This window comes from Varroa jacobsoni, unplaced genomic scaffold (genome assembly GCF_002532875.2).
Source record: "Varroa jacobsoni isolate VJ856 unplaced genomic scaffold, vjacob_1.0 scaffold_1214, whole genome shotgun sequence".
NCBI lineage: Eukaryota > Metazoa > Arthropoda > Arachnida > Mesostigmata > Varroidae > Varroa > Varroa jacobsoni.
In genome coordinates, this window is record NW_019214116.1 from 104,722 (window position 1) to 123,630 (window position 18,909).

Sequence of the window (18,909 nt, forward strand, 5' to 3'; positions counted from 1 at the left end):
ATATACATATAGTAACTAATCCAGTGTATTCGTCAACGATTGCAGTTCTACGTAAATATTTTTTATAAGTGTTTGTTTAATAGATTCACTTTGCGTTTGGATTTTAATATACGTTCAATTTTTAATTTAGAGTTGGTAACCACGACACATACTATAATTTTCAAATTTGCTTATCAAAAGATTTACACAAATGACAAATGTTCCAACTCTTGCTAGCATTTATTTATCTTCCTTTATCGATCACAGCATTGATCTTTGGAGTATTTTCTGCCTCACACAGAAATATAAACAGACTTAGCTTACATCTAGGCTTTTCTGATGAATTTTTTCTTCCAAAACTTCTCTAAAATTTTCTTAATGTGCAACGCTTCTACATTTGTCGTCAACAATCACCAGAAAGCTTAGAATGCAAAAGCGCAGAATCATGCGTTGGGGACGGGTTTAAGTAACTTTTTTTTTTCGCTAGGACTGATTTAATGTCTAAAACACGGGTGTTTGTACATTCATGAAGGAACGCGCAAATTAGTCAATATAATTTTTATTTCATAGCCGTAGAATTACCATTCAATTACTATTACAGCATGTTAGTACGTATGCTACTGTGTATTTTCATTGGGCCCAATTACATGCATCCTTTTCGACCGACTGCACAGCGACTTTTATGTTGCAGAACGAGTGCAACCAGCAACTTATTTACTTTTGCGCGACTAGAGCACAATAAATATACTGATTTACTTCGGTATGCTTTGAAAACTATGAAATTTATAAGTAAAAATGATCTTCAGCTCTGGACCTTCAATCTCTTAATTTCTTTTAATTAGATTCCTGCTCTGCCGGCTTAGAACCGTATTTTGTGCAAATATCGCCTAGCTGTTGAATCAGCTCAAGTACAGTAAGATGCTCTGCTAGCAGACGATATTTTTTCCCGTTAACTGAAATATAGATAGAATTTAACAACGATAAAACAAGCTCAAACAATACAAACAGCTCATAGTAAATGTCCCTTTTTTTAACTTAAATTTAAAATAAAGTATGCAAAATAACTGGCACAGTTGATACTAATGAAGAAACGTATATAGCAGAGAAGCTACCGAGATAAGTGCCCTTAAAATCAACCATAACTGAAAATAAAAAAATATACAGGTTACAGTGGGATTGGTCAGTTGAGACACCCGTTCCATTCTTTCAGATATGATCCGATTATCTACCCAGTTGCATTAGAGTATTTACAATGAATTAGAATAGATTGCAGTTAACCAGGGGCCCGGGCCAGTTTAATGGTGAACGATGAGATTAAAAAGAAAAATCTGTCAATATCCTTGCCAATATACTTTTCATAACGAAAGCTATACGAAAATGCCAGATTAGAGTTTACACAGTACATGAACCAATAATATTTAATGAAGTGTAAATAGTTCACATATATTTTAGAACTTACTAGCTGTGAGGTCAATTGTAGGCGGAGAACGGTCACAGACGATATGATTCTTAACCGAACACGACGGATTAGTAAGCCGAAGCTTTTCGCTACTGATAATAAACGCGAAATCCCTGCAAGAGTCCTAAAGTGTCAGAATCCTCATATGGAATATTTCCAACGCCATACATGGTAGCTTCTTCCGCGATAGTACGCATTCGTGGTGTTTTTTGTGACTTTGATAAGGGATGGCGTTCACATCGAAATATAGCAGTTAAAGTACTATATCATATCCACTATGAGAAACACCGTTTATCTACTGTTGAGTAGTGGCGACCGAATACTTCGTCCAGCTAGCCTTTGCTCCAGGCATTGAAAAAAATAGAGTAGGAGATTAGAAAAACAACACGATGAAAATATACAATAACGCCTGTGATTATTTTACATGGTGCATTAAATGTAAATTCGAATTTTAAATGTAGTTTGTATTATAAAAATAGATATTCCTCCTAAAATAGCCTTGAGTCGTCTTTCACAAAGTGCGCAAATTAATGACGCGTGTAAATACCGAATTGAGCGGGTCGAAGGATGAAACGGATCGAACTGAATATGTATCCTTTTTAGTCCTTTCAACTGAAGCTCTTTAACGGCAAGAGCCACACTTCGTTGAACTACGTTCCCTAACATTGTAACATCAACGCCAACTTTCTCTAAATCAAGATTCGGCGACAGCATCCGGCAAAGACAACTTTTATGCTTTAATCCTCGGAAGAATGAGGGTAGCCAAATGAGCGGAAACTGGACTGTGTGAAATAATAAATTCGCGCATATCGGAAATATTTGCCCTTCTTGGAGTCCAGAATCCAGTTTTCTTACAAAACACCTTATTATTTCGTACCGTAGTAAATACGTTGGAAAAAAATCTGATCTGCTCATGAGGAAAAGTTGAGCTTGTCTGAGTTTTTCTGCCTTTCCCAATGTTTATTATTGTTATGGCTATAACTCTCTACGCTAAATGATAAAGCAGTGGGGCACGTGTACATACGGCGTATGAAAGGTTTATTCGATTCGAATGCGCTCGAATGAGTATTTTAGCGAGTCAATGAGTGTGCTTTATCGTCTCCCTGTAAAGTTCCACACAACAATTTCATTATGCAGAGTGACGATGTGAGTAGTTTACTTTGTTGTTTCCGAATATCACATATGAATATCATATAGGTATTACTTATTGTCACAATGCACTTGCAAAAGGTTTGTATGTCGGGATGTAAAAGGAAATTATTTGTTTAAAAAGGCTGTCTAATCTGCTGTTTATTGTTGCAGGTGGTGTGGAGCATCCTGAAACATTCCTTCTGCTCCCACAAGGTAACCACGCCGTCTTCAAATTTTTGCCGCAATGAATACAATCTCACAGGACTCTGCAATCGTTCATCGTGTCCGCTTGCAAATTCTGTGTATGCTACAGTCAAAGAAGAAAATGGTACGTCCTTTTTTTTAGCGAAAACTATACTGTCACGCGTCCGCAAATGACAGTAAATATACATGCAAACTATAATTAGTCAGTCGATTACATGGGATGTACATAATTATTAGAGAATATCGCACTAGGTCTTATGCCGGGACTCTTGAATGAAGTTCGTTACCTTCTAGTGGGGCAGCATATATATAGTTTGGCAAATAAACTGGAAAAAAATCGTGAAGAATGACGGGAAATACATAACTTAATAACTTATTTTCTATGCAGTAAGAAAAACCCGGGAACTTTCTTTACAACTTAACACGTAAATATACATTATCACTACTTGCTTAGTCAGTGGCCTTGAAGGAACGATAATTGCAGTTGTATGTTTGGAAAAATTATTCTTCAGTTTTGTACTTTTTGGTGTTGTTGTCGTGGCTGTTACTAGGCGTGTGTTACCTGTACATGAAAACAGCGGAGCGCTGCGCTTTTCCCGCACGTATGTGGGAAAAAATGAAGCTTTCTAAGAACATGGAGAAGGCCCGGGAACAGATCGATACCACCTTATTATATTGGCCTCGATTCGTAAGGGTTAAATGTCACCAACGGCTTTTCAAAATTCATCAGTAGGTGCAACAATCGAATCCTTTTTACTGTTAATATTATTGCTGTTTTACGGATTTTTAAACCCACAATATTTATTGCAATGTAAGATGCTATTTACATTTATTTTGTTTCAGTGTTACCTATTTCCGGTAGCGATAAATGGTATAAATATGATAATATATATAGACAAGTTACTCTAATTAACGTCTCGTCGTTCGTACAGATACTTGATTCGGATGCGCCGTATGGCCTTAAAACGCCGCACAAAAGTAGTAACAATCAATAAGCGCATCGAACGAAGGGAGAAACGCAGGGAAGAGAAGGCCCTCATTGCTGCAAAACTTGACACAGCCATTGAGCGGGAGCTACTTGACAGGTAATTGTATTCCTTATTTTATTAATACTTTGTCTCCGCACAAATATTTATTTTTCTAATTAAGAATGTGTGTACTTGACAAACAGACGATGGTCTATTTGCGCTGGGGCTAAACCAAAACGCCTGTTTCGGTAGTAATTATGTCGTGACACCTATATATATATATATATATATATATATATATATCTATTGGAGAGGAAATTTTCTCATTTTTGTATTAGATAAAAAATATCACTTTTTATATTCCTGTGACAATACATTATTATGTTATGTATTTCCCGTCATTATTCATAATTTTCTTCCACCAAGTGATGGATGGCATATCGTCAAATGGTACTGGGTTTCGTTTCGGAAAAAATAACTCAATTTTTCTTGACCCAGGTCGAAGGTAAGGCCATGAAGGCGACTTTTCAATAAGTGAAAGAAGGGTGAAGACACATCGGTGCAAAGTCCACGTAATATACCTCGCATTCGAAGTTCAGAAAGGCAGTTTGGGTCATGAGTTCCTCTGCCATGGAGAAACCCTGATCCCATTTGTTGGGTCTCTTCTGTTATATAGTTTGGGTGATTCGATATAACTGGACTAGATTCATAGAAAGCAATTAAACGCAAGATCTGATTGCATCCTAGGATTCTTCTTGACCTTTGCCTCTTTTTTGTTTTTTCGCGTCAAGTACTCTTTCAACGGAGAACTTTTTTTGAATGATTGTTAATACATTACATCAAAAATAAATCGTTAAATGTGCTCGTGCGTCCCACTTCGTTTATGACGCCATTCTTTGATCTGATTCATATGGCTGGCAAACCTCATGAATTCAAGTTCATGATTGCTCGTGTCTTGACATCCGTTTCAATGCAGATTGCATTGTGAGTGAAATTAAGTGCTGACCGCAGTCGTCTATGTTTCTCATCACTAAAGGACGCTAGGTGCTGTTTTTTTCCGTATTGTACTTTACGCAAATGGAACGTTTACTAATTTGGTACCGGTAAACTTCGAAACTCCCATGGCCCTTAAACAGTTGGATCAGTAGGTGCGTTAGCGAGCCATGTCCACATCAGGATAACTTCAGCTTCAGTCCTGGAGCCACCCATTGTGATCTTTGATATACAAACATATTGATATACAAACATTATTTCTCAATGCCAGTGACGATTCTGTGTAATAATCGCTTATTGTAGCCGTACTCACAATACTGGGCAAGTGTTAAACCGTAACTTCTTGCTAAATGTAGGAAGTTCATAAGTTATCTAAATTGAAAGTTTCTGAGTAAACCCAATGGATTTGAGGTGATTAGGGACGGTCGTCTGACACCGTCCACCTTTTCAGTAAATTCCTCAGTTGTTTTTTGCCCATATTTCTTCAAAGGCGCCTTTAGGTAGTCGTGATGAATGTTATGCGGACTACCAGACTGCAGGCATCCTGTAAATTTTGAATACAGTTTTCAAACTTGGTAAACCACTTTTCAGCAACGGTTTTAGCGATAGTGCCGTTGCTACTTAAGGCCGATATCCGGCATGTTTTGGCAGTGGCGCTGGCCTTGGTGAAGTGCGGAGTATAGAAGGTGTAAAAATGCACTGTTTTCTACCTGAAATGTCCGTCATTGAATAGTCCTTTTGAGTTAAAATTAACACTATGTAACTCCAGCGTGCTGACAGAGCAGGTAGAGTGCTTTGGATCATATAAGTAGAAGTCAAAAAAAGCGCAGGAACGTTCTTATAAACCTAATACATATATGTGTGTGGTGTCTTTAATCGAATACTCTTTCTCACCATGGTCTGGCCATGCGTAAATGCATATATCTGGCACTAAAGATGACGCATCTTCAAACAAGTCGATTAGTTCAATCGGCTACTTTATTTACTACAGTAATAGTGGGATTAAGCCTTAAGGAGAATACGAAACAAACATAGTCCGGTAAAGGGAAAAAGATAAAAAATTGACCGACTTCTAGGGGTTATTGCTAGTGACTAAGTATATGAGCCTTGTCCTTGCTGGAAAACCGACATTATAATAACCAATTGAAAATTGGGAAAGTGCGTTGCGTTTAGTGATTTATTTGTTTTACATGTGTTTAATAGTCAAGTTAAAAGAATAAAATGCATAATAAATTAAATAAAAAATAAGTTTAGCTGATAAAAAACAAGTTCTATGAGATGTATGAAATCTTTCATATTTTATATGCATTTTGCGTTTGATAATTGACTTAAGTGACATGGTGAACCTGATTCAGCGATCCTGAGCTTTTTCAATTAGGCTAATATAGAGCTGCAGGTTAGTAACTGTGCTAATTGTACCGATAGGCTAAAAAGTGGAACCTACAAGGACATTTACAACTTCCCACAAAAGGCGTTTGACAACGCTCTCGAAGATGAAAAGGAAGCGGAAGAAGAAATGGAACAAGACGACAACGACGACGACGATGATGATGTGGTCAGTCCTTACTTTTTGTCTATGTTTCTAATTCTTACTTGCGTGTCATCTGATAGTTTTTTTTGGCGCAGTAGTGTCTTTTGTTGGGTGGATATCGATCTTTTTTGCTGTAACCCTTTGTTCATAGGATACATCATTATTATTTTAATACTCAGTTTTAGTTTACTACTTCATTTGATTCTTAAAACATGACTGCATGCTTTTTGCATGAAGTAAAATAATTAATATGGTGTAGCTGTGAGGACCAAGAAGCAAGGTACTTACAACTTCATCAATATTATCCAATACTTTAGGGAAAAGTGCGATTCGTCGAAGCAGGCCCCTCAGACAGCGATGAGGACGATACAAACGATGTGGACAGAAGTAGTGAAGATGGAGTAAAAGTAGGCGATATCGAAGATTGGGGCGAAGGAATTCTTAACCAAGGCGCTAGCAGCAGCAGTACAAATATTAACGCAAGCGACGACGATACAAGTAAAGTCGGTTTTAAGAGGAGTGGTCGGGTAGTTAAGCGGGAACGCACTAATGTAAAAATCGAATATGAAACGGAGACAAAAGAAGCTGAACGCGCGAAAGTCAGCACTTGAATGAGTTTGATGGTTGCCGTGACTATTTGTGAATATTGAGAAAGCAAATTTTGTCTCCAATTTTGCCTAATGCAGGCAACATTTCAGTGCATGGGTGTACATTAACTTCAAATTTTCAAACACGAATTACTTGTCCATTCACTAGATAAAAAGTTAAGCAAATAAATTAGGTTTCATTGATGTGTAACTACAAAAATACCCTTGCTTTTATTCATTGTACAAGAAAGAATATGTGATAATTCTTGTTATCAGAACACAATACTTATTATATCTATGTACAGTTTCAAAGTAGTATGTTTTACAGGACATTGAAGCTGTTTTTGAAGTGTACCTATAACCTGTTTGGTGCAATTTGTGTAAGTGCACCTATTTGGTTACAATTTTACTGCCCACCGTATTGATTTCTATCCTTTCTATGATTATAGTGACTTTTTAAGATTTATTGTTTATGCAATAAGAAATCATTGTGGGCTTACGTCGACGGTATACTTGTTTGAAGACAAACGTACAATTTACTTGAAAAATGCAAGTTACCTATTTATTTCCTTCTATCAATTTTTCGCACAAATGTTTAATAAACTCGAACATTCAAGAGTTGTTACGAATATGTTGTGTAATAAGTTCATAATACAATTTGTGTTGTAAAATAACCCTTCAATGCAACGATTCGGTGGTTCTGAATACAGCGGAAAGCGTATCACTAATGCAGACAGGCTTCGAAGCGTTAGCGATTTATGATGAATGTTTCGTATGTATGTGAATCTTACATGACTCTAGGCAACATAGGACATGACATCGGCCATTCCTCGAAACCCATCTTGTTCTCCTTTGATATAAGCTCTCATAATTTTCACATCATCGACAGGTCTGTCGTCGTTATCGGTGGCGACCTGGCCCATTCGTTTTACAACAGTCATACCAGAATACACCCTCGCGAAGATAGCGTGCTTCCCGTCTAGCCATTGCGTTGGTGCCAATGTAATAAAAAATTGGGATCCATTTGTGTCAGGACCTGAGTTTGCCATCGAGAGAATTCCGGCACCTAACGTACACAAATTTAGGAAAAAGAATGAAATTAGTTTAGAATTTTTGTGACTGATTCTTTTTGTATATACAACGTCATCAAAGAGTGCGACATTGTTATAGTAATAATCGACCTATTGGTTGTTACTTATGTACAGGATTCACAGATCTCAGAACTTGGAGTAAATTTAATGGATGATCATTAGCTAAGAGAAGGTCAGTTCGCAGGTATCACTTCAAAAATATACAATTATATAAGAATTAGATAAGAACTAAGAATTATACTGCAACCTTTAGGAGTATATGCGTTAGAATATAGCGAGGATAATCTCTTTCGTTTAACATGCTAGTTGAATTAAAATAATTAGAGTAATACATCAAATAATGAAAGTATTTCAATTTATACCGATTGGTGTTTCACATTTAACATGAAACTAAATTTTTTAATTATAGCAAACGATCTATGATTAAATCTTTATTTAAAGGAAAAAGAGTTTTTTCTTTAATTTCCGCGTTATTGAATAATTGTTTGTGAACTATGTTTGCTTTGCCAAAAAGAGCAGAACTTCTGTTATACACTGTTGAAATTGGTTAACAATAAAACGCAGTCTCAGATTTTACGGTGAGATTGAATTAAGTTGACGTGTTGAGTATTTTGCAATTTTTTCTCAGAAGAACAACGACCGTACATTAGTTCTGTGTGAATACGAAAATCGAACACTTCGCGCATGTTGCAGAATGCTTACAGAAAACAGACACTAAAGCTCGAGTGAAAAGGTAGTTCAAGCGTTTCATAGATGGAGAGAAATCCATCAAAAACGACACTTATTCTGGAAAGCTTGTGACACCCATCGCGAACGAGAACGTAGAAAAGGTAACACAGTTTCTGCTTGCTGATTGTAAAGTTGTCATAAGAAGGCTAACAAAAGAAGCGAATCTTAATAAATTCGTGTCGAATCATTTTGACGAACCACTAAGATGTCAGAAAACTTGTGGCAGAGCTTGTGGCAGAACAGCTGAGTGTTTAAAAGATGAACGCCCATGAGGAACTACTAGGAAAACTGCTTGTCGCTTCAAAAAGGCTCAAATAAACCTGAGCACGTTCTTCTGTGTAATCAAACTTAAATGTATGGTTACGATGAGGAGACTGGGATGCAATCTTTTGAGTATCAGTCCAAAAACCTGACCGCACGATATAGGTCTAAAACCAGGGTACTCCTCACAGTCTTTTTCGACCGTCGGAAAATCATTCATTATAAGTTCATACTATTTGGTTCCATGACCACAAAGAAGTACTGTCAGCAGGTATCAATAAGAGTGCGCAAGTCTGTTCGACGGAAGAAACCAGAACCGTGGCACAACAATCTCTGGCTCTTCTATCCTGGCCATGCACCGGCTCACACTTCACTAATCGTACAGCAGTTTTTATAAAAATGCGATACGTATGTTACGTTCACCCGCCGTATTCGCCGGACCTTTTTCTTATTTTTTAAAATCACAGAAATGTCAAAAGGGTAAACGCCTCAACGTGGTCAAAAAGATAAAATGAAAATCGGTGACCGAACCGAGGAGTAATCCCGGCAATCGAATTTTAAAATGATTTTGAAGGCTAGAAGGAACAATCTTATAAGTGTTTAGAATCATGCAGAAATTTCTCTCTGAAGGGGATAACTTGCGTCAGAACGATTAAATAGATAATTATCAATCCAGAACAAAACGACTCATTTATATTTAAACAAAATGTTATATACGAAATGTTAAAACTAGTGGCTTTTTATTTGGCATTACTCAAAGCTATATGCAGCTGCCAAACAATTGAAACAAGTCTAAGTTATATAAAATGTACCACGATCTCGCTGTGAGCCAGTATCTTCACAGAAGTCGATTAGTCATTCGATTAGTTAACCGCGCGAAATAGCGATCGATAACCAGAACATATTCTGGGTGTTGAATTTGATGAAGATTACTCTCGCGCCTGTATCTCGGAATATTTTTAAAGCTATGTGGCCAACACATTCTGATATTGCTATGTGCGCCTATTCAACTACGACAGTCGGCAATATTTGATAAAGTTTAGAAACCTGTTAGTTGAGCTCTGTAGCCACCCAACCCAACAAGTTTTAAATAAAAATAAATGAAGAATCCCGTATATGAAACTCATTTTGGCCCTTGCCCATTCAATTTTGCTGGCGAAAATTCTTTTTACTAGGATGGCCTTTATTGGTTAAATATAATTGGAAAGCAAATGTTACTCTTTTATTATCGGCATCATGCATGCATTGAGGTTAATAATTTCTATTTCTAGTAGTCATTTTAATATTACCAAATAGGCTTGCTACGGTATTGCTCACCTCTTGAATCCTATCAAGATACTCAATTCTGTCAAAAAGTAATCTACTATGTGGATAGCAGCAACTAAAAGAGCAGTAGTAGCTTCTTATAGGTGTGTCTTACCATAGTGGAAAGTTTCAAAGTAGTTATTTTAAAGCAATCAAATCAAGAATGATTAATTCAAAATCTGTGTTAGATGATTCGATACTAATAGCTATCTTTTGAGTACTAACTGGATAAATTTGATTGAAACAAGAATATAAAAGGTTAGAGGTATATATATATAAAGGTAGGAGATAGCTAATAATCGCTCGCTAATTTGTACGATACCGGTCACGTTCTAAACTTACTTTTCCTTTACTGTATATTAGCTTTTTATATTTTTAAGAACCATTAAATCTTGAACCAGAAAGGTAATCTACGACTAAATATAGCACACTTCTGTTTCATTTTTTTGCGCGGCTTAAATTTAGTGTTGGAACAAGCTTTACCTTTGTGGACGGTAATATGCACCAAGTACAAAATGTTGGCTTAACATGTTACATGAGATATGACTTCAACATGTGCCTGAAATGACTAGATTATTTTTACTAAATTATGTGAAGGAAATACTTTTCTGAACGTGCCTGAATAGCAGTTTCTAATAGCATTTTGACTGGAATTACAATGTTTTACGTTTAGCTAGTAAAAAGCAAAGGTCTGTTGTTATTATAATAGCTTTTCAAAGGCGACACTATAACGTAGCTGGATGATCTTATACCGAAAAAAGAATGACAAATATATTTGTTTGTTTCATAGGACAACATGAATTGGAATTTTTCTCAAATATATATATAAATGTCTTTGCAAATCTTTTCCAGTTACAAAGAGCCACAGATTTTGATTAAAGTACCATTTGGAAATGCCGTTCATCGGCATCTGTTTGGCTAGAATAATTGCGCAGTAACATCAGTCAGATTTCTGGATGTGTCTCGCAAGTTTTAAGCCAATATTTGCGGCTTAGTGCACAAAGAGAAAGCATTGTTAATACCAGAACGCGTCCGCACAGACGAGCGTATTCCGAACAGTTCCGACGAACATAAGCAATACAATATAGAAAACAGCCTCAAATGAGTATGGAGAAGGGAGGACGAAACCATGTATAATAACTGCACATAATGTGTTGAGCTAAAACATGCTTATGTTTAGTGACCTTTTTACTTGGAACAGTACGTCGTTAGAATGGCACAATCCGCATTTTTTAAATGGGTAGATATTACTTTTAATTAACAGCACAAAATGCTAACAAAAATGTCCTAATTTTTATACCTATTTACCGAATTTAAAAAAATACAACAGGATACAAAAGTGACCTTCGTCTTTTTAATTACCGTGTATTTCCCTAATGAACATTTGTTTTTCTCTACTGTTGCTAACAACTTGTCAGTATTCAAATGTTCAGATTGTTTTTTGCTGGCTTAATTCATTCGTTACCTGTAATTATAATGCGTACCGGTGTGAAACAACTCAGGATGTATTTCATCCTTGAACGTCCTGCCATATATGCTAGCTCCGCCGCGTCCGGTTCCAGTGGGGTCTCCACCCTGAATCATAAAGTCTGGAATGATTCGATGAAACTTCACTCCATCGTAGTATTTTCTGCGAGCCAATTCTGCGAAGTTCCGGCACGTATTTGGTGAGTGTTGCCAGTATAGCTCTACAACGATTTCTCCCATTCTAAATAAAACACGGAAAAGCAAACAGATGGCACAAAAGTATATCCGTGTATTAAAAGGCTGAATATCTAAAATATGAAAGCTATCTGGGCACAAAACTTGCCATAGAAAACACGCAGCCGTAAATGTTTCTACTGCCACCATTTTCGAGATTAAGCCGCACTGATGAATCCATGAGGAAGCAATCAGCGCCCATAAATAAAATGAGCGTACAAGCAGTAATCGCGTTTACCCGCAGTACCCATATCTCATTCATTAGTGTACGACAATAATTAAACAATATATGATGAATATGCACCTTCGGCGATCGAAATATTTATTATTATGAAATTATAGAAAGGAAATTTCTCAATCATCGCATAGTTATTTTGCGAACACCTGATTCAGTATAAGAGGTTGTTAACATTAAAGTCTCACGTTGTCTCCAGCACGACAAAAGGAGGTTGCCAGAATGCTTCAGGAATTCCAGACATTATGCATATGCTAAGGCAAAACACTATTTTACAAAAGCTACACGAAGAAACAATCCTGTTAAACAGCGTTTCGAAGGTGCCGGTAATTCAACGATACAGACGTCCGCCTGAATTTCTGTTGATAAACAAATAAAATGGCGGAACTTTGTTGACAGCTGACACCAAAAGTCGACGAGATTTTTGTCTTGTGAGCGTTCTACCAGGAAGGCTTTTGTTATTAGCCCCATCAACAGTACAACGTAGAGGGCACGCTGTAAAGATAAATACAGAAACCGGTAAGCTACTAATCTACTAGTTACAGGGGTGGCAGAAAGGGAAAAAATAATCACGTTGCATCCAAGCACGATACATTCAAGTCGATAGCCATACTCAGGTCCATTATGTATGCTAAATATTTTAAGCTGATTATTAATTTATGCCAATGTCAGAGAAGGCATTTATGAGAAAAAGTGGCTATACATTTTGAAAGGATTTTATCTAAATTTAGGTGGATGACTGAGTTGTTTTGTTTTTCACTGTTCCGATATTATATTTCACGTAAATTTACAGCTAAAAATATGTCGTTATTATTTTGACTATTAGCACTTTTCAAATCGGTGGAGCTCATTTATTCGTTGAGAAAAACTAATGGTATATTTAAATATCCACAGCAGCTGTGGTTGATAAACAAATAAAGTGATTTCTTTAGTAATTTTTACTTTATGATAGATTATTATTTTTTTTTTCGTTTTGTGGATAGATATTACGCTGTTGCCGGCAAACTTTGAAATTGAATCAATATCGAACTAGTTGGATTAACGTGATAATTTTTAATGTGCTAAAAGCTCTCTTTTATTTTTTAACACATTTGTTCTAGCGCTCCGATAGCTAATGACAGCCATATATTTACCATTAGAATTTTCTTGTATATTTTTCTTATTTATGGTTTCGCCGAGTAAATCGGTACTGTGATATGTTTGTATAGCAATTACTCTTTCTATAACGTCAAAAACCCCATAATACACGGATTTGGATGGGAAGAATAAGCGGGCTGAAACCAGCGTTGGACACGTTTTTGCTCAATTCAAAAAGCGATTGAAACACGACAACAGGGTCTCACGTTAACGTCAAATAATCAGACTGCGTGCTTTTGATTGCCGTGCCAACGGCCGTTGAGTCTTTTGAACAACACGATATAACGGGCTGCATTCATTGAATCCGGGCATCTCAGAGTAACAAAGGCCATGGAAATCCATGTTCTTTAGCACTATTAGTCATTAACCCTGTATAAACAAATCCTTAGAATCATCTGTTTCATTCATGCCACCATGAGGAGTCTAACTTGTCGGGAGTTATCTGGGATTTCTCTAACAGACATAGAACGAAATGGTAACCATACAAGCAACTAGTAACCTTAATAACAGTATTTTTTTCTCGTTTCTTATTTTTCTGAATATTAAAATCCTTGATAATTTTGGCCAACGCAAGGATTTAAGCTAGCGTGGCAGTATGCTGGTTAGTTGTCTTTATTGGCTGAGATAGCCGCCTGTTCCGCCAGCCATGCGTCTGATTGTTCGTCACCATTCTTATCTTGTAGTGTTTGCGTAGCGTTCGTCCCTTGTGTTTTTCAGGGTGGGGCTTCAATGATTCTAACAGATATCTGTGCTCGATAGAGATTAGAATAGATTACGCATTTCTAACAAATTGAAAGTGATTTACAGGTTGCAAGATGCCCGTGCTCGGCCACGAAGCCAACTGCCCTTCAGGAAAGGAAAGCGATAATTTTGTCGTTGCTCGGTTGAGGGCGTGGTATCATTCGCTACCACCGTATTCGATGGCGTCCCTCACGCGATTTTACCTGCCGCTTGCCGGAGCAGTGAGCTATTGCGCTTTTTCGGTGAATGTATTCGTGCCGCAACTCTTCAATAGGTGTGTCACTAATCCGCAGCAGGATCTGTTTGCTATCAGAAATGCTTTGCATATCGTTTGAGTATCCATACACATACTTTTTTCATTCCGTAATATGAGAAATGTAATTATCAAATTAGCTTTCATTCAGTCCATTTCAAGTCAAGGTGTCCGGGTAACAACTTTCAGACTAACTATGTCTCTGTATATATCTGCTGTTGTCATTATTTTAGTACGGTTCCTATCGAAATGATGGAAAAAAAAGGCCATTAGCCTCCGGCAACGTTCACAATGGCATTCATCTAGCAACACTCAAAATGCATATTCCATTGATCTTCTTAAATTTGCTTTTATGTATTTCTAATTGATAAACTATGCAGAATCTTCCTTGATTTGACCAATAAATATGTATGTGAAAAAACGTATTTAGAACCTTCAAATGGCCATACCTGGGCAAATTTTGCTTTTAATCGTTGCACGGCTTTCTTACTTCGTGGAATATTTTGAGTCGCAGATAAAATGCAAATCTTACGTAAATATACTTTACGTATTGTCTCAAATCACCCTGGGAGTGATAAGTAACGGGGACGTCCCGAAATTTTATTCAAAGCCCTAGTTATCATCAAATATTTGCTATCATCTTCGAGTCTGAGTGTCGCGCGATCACACTAAACTCACATTATTCACAAATATATAAGAGTTTCGATAAAATATTATAAGCTAAATGACAATTCAGATGTCGGAATGAGACTACTATATTATTTAGAATAGAATGTGGAAATACAAATATACGTGTTCCCAAACGTTTTTAACAGTTTCCTCCGACAGAATTTAATAACAGAGAACAAGCATTATTCTTTCGCAAATCACCCGACAAAGTGTGACTCTCTGCGCACACTTCGCTTACCTAAGTTATTAACAATAATACCTTCTAAAATTTAGCATCGCTCACTGAAATCTGAAAAATAGATTTGGTTGGAAATGTCGATGAAAACCATCTAGACACAAAACTACGAATAAAACTTCTTGCCCATATGGGCATTAAGTTTTTTGGATGAACAACTCTTGTCAAAGAATGACAACTGGAGCAAAGCTCATTAACAAATTTGAACTTTTTGCAAATGTATTCTCGCTCTCATTTTAGGCCCTTACTCTACGGGCGAATAATGCAAAATAATAGGAATGTATTCAGTCTAAGCGTTATAAATTAACTCACTCATGTTTTAGCAATGGAAATTCGAGTGTTTACGATATATAGTCTATGAAAAGACTATGTGTTTATGCGGTCCTCTCATATTGGCTTTGCGGAACCATAACACAGAAGATATCATTTCTAAGTACGTTGTTAACTTCATTTCAGATTTGTCCCATTTACATCGTTCAGCACGAATAACTTCTTCCTGCTCAATTCGCACTTAGGAGTTGGACTATACATCTTTTATCGGCGACATCTGTCAAGACTGGCTCTATCTCAGCGCACCGTGTACACAATCTACAACAGCGTACTCTTCAATCTTGGCTCAGTGTTGCTGTGGGCCTTTATGAAGGATTTGATTCCATCGAATGGAATCGCGCGGTCATGCTTTGCCATGTCAAGCTCGATAACATTGCTGAACATCGGCATGGAATACTTGGACCATGTTGACGCCGAGTACCGTCTTTGAGAGTCGAGGCTTCATAATCATTTATAAATTTGATAAGCCAAACCGAAGTTGATCTTTTGTGAAGAGTTAACTACATGATCAAGATCTAGTAAGGGGTTTCAATTACAAGGATGACGTAGAAATGGAACAAGTATCCAATGTTCGATACGTGGACTAGCCTACAACGGAGATGTATAATGAAGTGCGAAAGTGCTATTGGGTTTGACATAGCCAGTTATCGTATGTAGACAGATATCTACAGGTGCAGGCTGCTACATCTTGCATCAAAATGCTCTACCTATGTGAACGAAGCGGTCGTAAGATTGCCAAAGTGTCCGATAAAGCCAATTGCTTGAAAACGTGTTCCAGTTACAATAAGGGCCCATTACTTGTTACTTGTGTTCACACTTTGTTTTGATCACATGGTTTAAGAAATTAATTTTAATTATTAAGGTTATCATGGTGATACTCAAGTGTAAACCTTTTCAGCGATCCTCGACTGGGTTGCAATTCGATTATATAGACATTTTTCGTGATCTTGAATTATTTCTTGCTTCTATAGCGGGTCCACTCGCTTGCAATGGACACGCTCGCTGAAGCTAAAGCAACTTGGTTTGTCAGTTGATTTATTTCCATTTCAAGAGCAAACAAACAAATAGGAACGCATAATGTTTTGTTGAACTAGATACGGGCCCAGATCAAATTAAATCTATGAAAACTAGGTACGGTAACGCAAGTCGTACGTTTTATTAGGAAGCAAATTGTATTCACACAGCATAGATAAACCGCTATATGCCATAGAAAAAAAGGCTATTGCATTGAGTTAAAATGAAAATAATTTTATGTTAAGGTGATTATTTATTTTACATAAAAGAAATAGAAATCGACACGTCAATTACGCTAGCTCTTATAGCTAATATAACTTAAAAATCTTTACTTACCTAATTATTAAATCTTGGAAGTCGCTTAGAAGGCGAAGGCTGATACCAAAATCAGTTTCACAAACTAATTTAAATAATAGTTGAAACAAACTAATCACCCGCAATGCAACCTCGATCAACTCGCAAAGTTAATATAAAATCATATTAAGTGGTTCTTTTCACATCAGTTATGAGAAAACTACTGCACTCCGCTTCGTATTTTTGCATCGTAGTTTTATTTCAGATCTTTCAAGTTCGTTGTGTGTAGCTCAACCTGAAGTCTGCCGTAAGCATTCAACTGCTTTGTTAATTTTTTAAAATTATTTTATTTTTTTGTTGTTTTAGACATATTTATGTGAACGATATTGTAGAACGTACTTGGTTATAATGAAAAGCAAGTCTATAGAACAATTTAAGTAATAAAAATACTTCATAAAGAAAAGGCAAGTGATAGCATTTAAGAAATATGGTTTTCAAAGCAGGCTTGAAGTAGTCGCCCACTGTCGAAAGTGTTTATTGCAACATTCATTTAGCATTATTAAATCACATAATTTAGGGAAAGTCTGGCGCGGACCTGCACAGACATATATATTATAACGCACTGCCCAATATGTGCGTGTTTTATCTAATGGAAAACATTTAAAATCTTCGTAATGAATAGCTCAAATGGATCGGATACGAGATAGAGGACCCCTAGACATGACTACATACTAGAAATAAGCGTCAGTGCAGACATGCCAGAATTATGATAATCTCCGATGAATGCAACACATGCCACCGGTGGGTACTTTTTCCCTTGTTGACCTATGTTTCCTTTTTGCCAATCGCATACATTTCGCGCATTGTAAAAATTGTATTTATATTTGGTGTCCTTTTAATACCGTTCTTAAACTGTCCGAACGACCAATAGCTGACTACCGAGATGCAGACAAAATTCCCGCAACGACTTCTGTTTGTTACATTTACCTACTATTTGTCTTATTTCGTATATCATTTCTTTGCGTCGTGTAATATCAAATGCAACTGGGACACTAACAAGGAATCAAAGAAAGAGGCGCCAGTTTTGAGAAATTAATATTGCGACCGTGTTAGATAGGAAATAGGAAATCGGAAAAATACGGACTCTCTAGGGCGGTTGAGCGGTTGACGAGGAGCGGCGTGTGTGCCACGGAAGGGTGGTACAGAATTTTTCTACCTATCGTTAATTTAAATATAACCGTAGAATATCTCGCTGCATATATCGCAGTAAATTATAAATAATGCTAAGTGAATGTTGGAGCACCTTGGTCTGTAGACGAACGCCTTGAACACCCATTAAGAGCAGTATTTTGGGCTTTATGAACTGCTCTAAGTCATGATTGCTTAATGGAAAGAATATAGCTTTTGTTTCGATCAGTTGTTTCCTACTCGACAATTTAAGCGAATTTGACTGAAGCGTCAGGGTGGCCGATCTCATGAGATCAAAAGCATGAATTTACTTCTCTGTTAGTTATATTGATTTATAACAGTTAATAATAGTTTTGAGGTAATTAGCCGATGCTAGATATCTAGAAACAAAGGCTGTATGGTCCGTAAGCCAACCAATAAACTGTTAACAATAAGTAACAAGAATGGCTCTAGCAGGCGAAAACAGCACAAATAAATGTACGAGCCTAGTTATTGCTAAGATCCATATTTACGTTGACCCACTCTCACGTCCGAAGATTGATTCAGTTGAGGTATATTATTGACGTCAATTAGAATTACACACAACGCCAAGTGCTGACTCCGAAAAGAGATAAGTGATGTTCATACACCAACGTGTACAATAAAGGATGTAAGATACGATTAACTGCAAAAAATAGACTCATTTTCAACTGCAACATTTAACATTAATCTGAGAAAGGAATAAATCAACATTCGAAATGCATCGATGCTGAGAATCACGTATATGGATATTGTAGGTGCGGACTTGAGCAAGCTGCTAGACTGGTTACCATGAGGTCCCTACAAGGGTATATAGGTCATTTGAGAGCTTAAATACACCGCGCAACTACATTCA

General features: G+C 36.9%; 4 protein-coding genes across 4 annotated transcripts; 2 read left to right on the forward strand and 2 right to left on the reverse strand.

Moving 5' to 3' along the window:
* Window positions 1–200: 200 nt before the first annotated feature.
* mRpL53 (mitochondrial ribosomal protein L53) lies at window positions 201–2,198 on the reverse strand. Its single transcript, XM_022846151.2, has 3 exons — window positions 1,986–2,198; window positions 1,439–1,551; window positions 201–932 (listed from the first exon to the last, which is right to left on the reverse strand). The coding sequence occupies exons 1-3, from the start codon at window positions 2,150–2,152 to the stop codon at window positions 814–816; spliced, it is 399 nt and encodes a 132-aa protein (XP_022701886.1). The 5' UTR covers window positions 2,153–2,198; the 3' UTR covers window positions 201–813.
* A 230-nt stretch (window positions 2,199–2,428) lies between these two features.
* Rbm13 (RNA-binding motif protein 13) lies at window positions 2,429–7,074 on the forward strand. The gene is made up of 6 exons (XM_022846150.2): window positions 2,429–2,584; window positions 2,741–2,897; window positions 3,325–3,502; window positions 3,706–3,858; window positions 6,160–6,289; window positions 6,583–7,074. Exons 1-6 carry the CDS (start codon window positions 2,570–2,572, stop codon window positions 6,874–6,876), a joined length of 927 nt encoding a protein of 308 aa, XP_022701885.1. The 5' UTR covers window positions 2,429–2,569; the 3' UTR covers window positions 6,877–7,074.
* Window positions 7,075–7,387: 313 nt separating this feature from the next.
* Cypl (peptidyl-prolyl cis-trans isomerase-like 1 Cypl) lies at window positions 7,388–12,539 on the reverse strand. Its single transcript, XM_022846153.2, has 3 exons — window positions 12,363–12,539; window positions 11,723–11,946; window positions 7,388–7,918 (listed from the first exon to the last, which is right to left on the reverse strand). Exons 1-3 carry the CDS (start codon window positions 12,416–12,418, stop codon window positions 7,650–7,652), a joined length of 549 nt encoding a protein of 182 aa, XP_022701888.1. The 5' UTR covers window positions 12,419–12,539; the 3' UTR covers window positions 7,388–7,649.
* Window positions 12,540–12,583: 44 nt separating this feature from the next.
* LOC111267722 (uncharacterized) lies at window positions 12,584–18,709 on the forward strand. The gene is made up of 3 exons (XM_022846154.2): window positions 12,584–12,693; window positions 14,119–14,326; window positions 15,666–18,709. Exons 2-3 carry the CDS (start codon window positions 14,127–14,129, stop codon window positions 15,967–15,969), a joined length of 504 nt encoding a protein of 167 aa, XP_022701889.1. The 5' UTR covers window positions 12,584–12,693; window positions 14,119–14,126; the 3' UTR covers window positions 15,970–18,709.
* The last annotated feature ends 200 nt before the right edge of the window (window positions 18,710–18,909 follow it).

Coding starts and splice junctions, on each gene's coding strand:
- Rbm13 (XM_022846150.2), top strand. Junction 2,898..3,324: donor TACAGTCAAAGAAGAAAATG/GTACGTCCTTTT, acceptor GGCTGTTACTAG/GCGTGTGTTACCTGTACATG. Junction 6,290..6,582: donor ACGACGACGATGATGATGTG/GTCAGTCCTTAC, acceptor CCAATACTTTAG/GGAAAAGTGCGATTCGTCGA.
- mRpL53 (XM_022846151.2), bottom strand. CDS start 2,152: ATGCTGTCGCCGAATCTTGATTTAGAGAAAGTTGGCGTTGATGTTACA. Junction 1,552..1,985: donor CCTTCGACCCGCTCAATTCG/GTATTTACACGC, acceptor GGACTCTTGCAG/GGATTTCGCGTTTATTATCA. Junction 933..1,438: donor TACAATTGACCTCACAGCTA/GTAAGTTCTAAA, acceptor TCTATATTTCAG/TTAACGGGAAAAAATATCGT.
- LOC111267722 (XM_022846154.2), top strand. CDS start 14,127: ATGCCCGTGCTCGGCCACGAAGCCAACTGCCCTTCAGGAAAGGAAAGC. Junction 14,327..15,665: donor GTGCCGCAACTCTTCAATAG/GTGTGTCACTAA, acceptor ACTTCATTTCAG/ATTTGTCCCATTTACATCGT.
- Cypl (XM_022846153.2), bottom strand. CDS start 12,418: ATGTCTGGAATTCCTGAAGCATTCTGGCAACCTCCTTTTGTCGTGCTG. Junction 11,947..12,362: donor TTTGTCGTGCTGGAGACAAC/GTGAGACTTTAA, acceptor TGTTTTATTTAG/AATGGGAGAAATCGTTGTAG. Junction 7,919..11,722: donor TCCTGAGTTGTTTCACACCG/GTACGCATTATA, acceptor TGTGTACGTTAG/GTGCCGGAATTCTCTCGATG.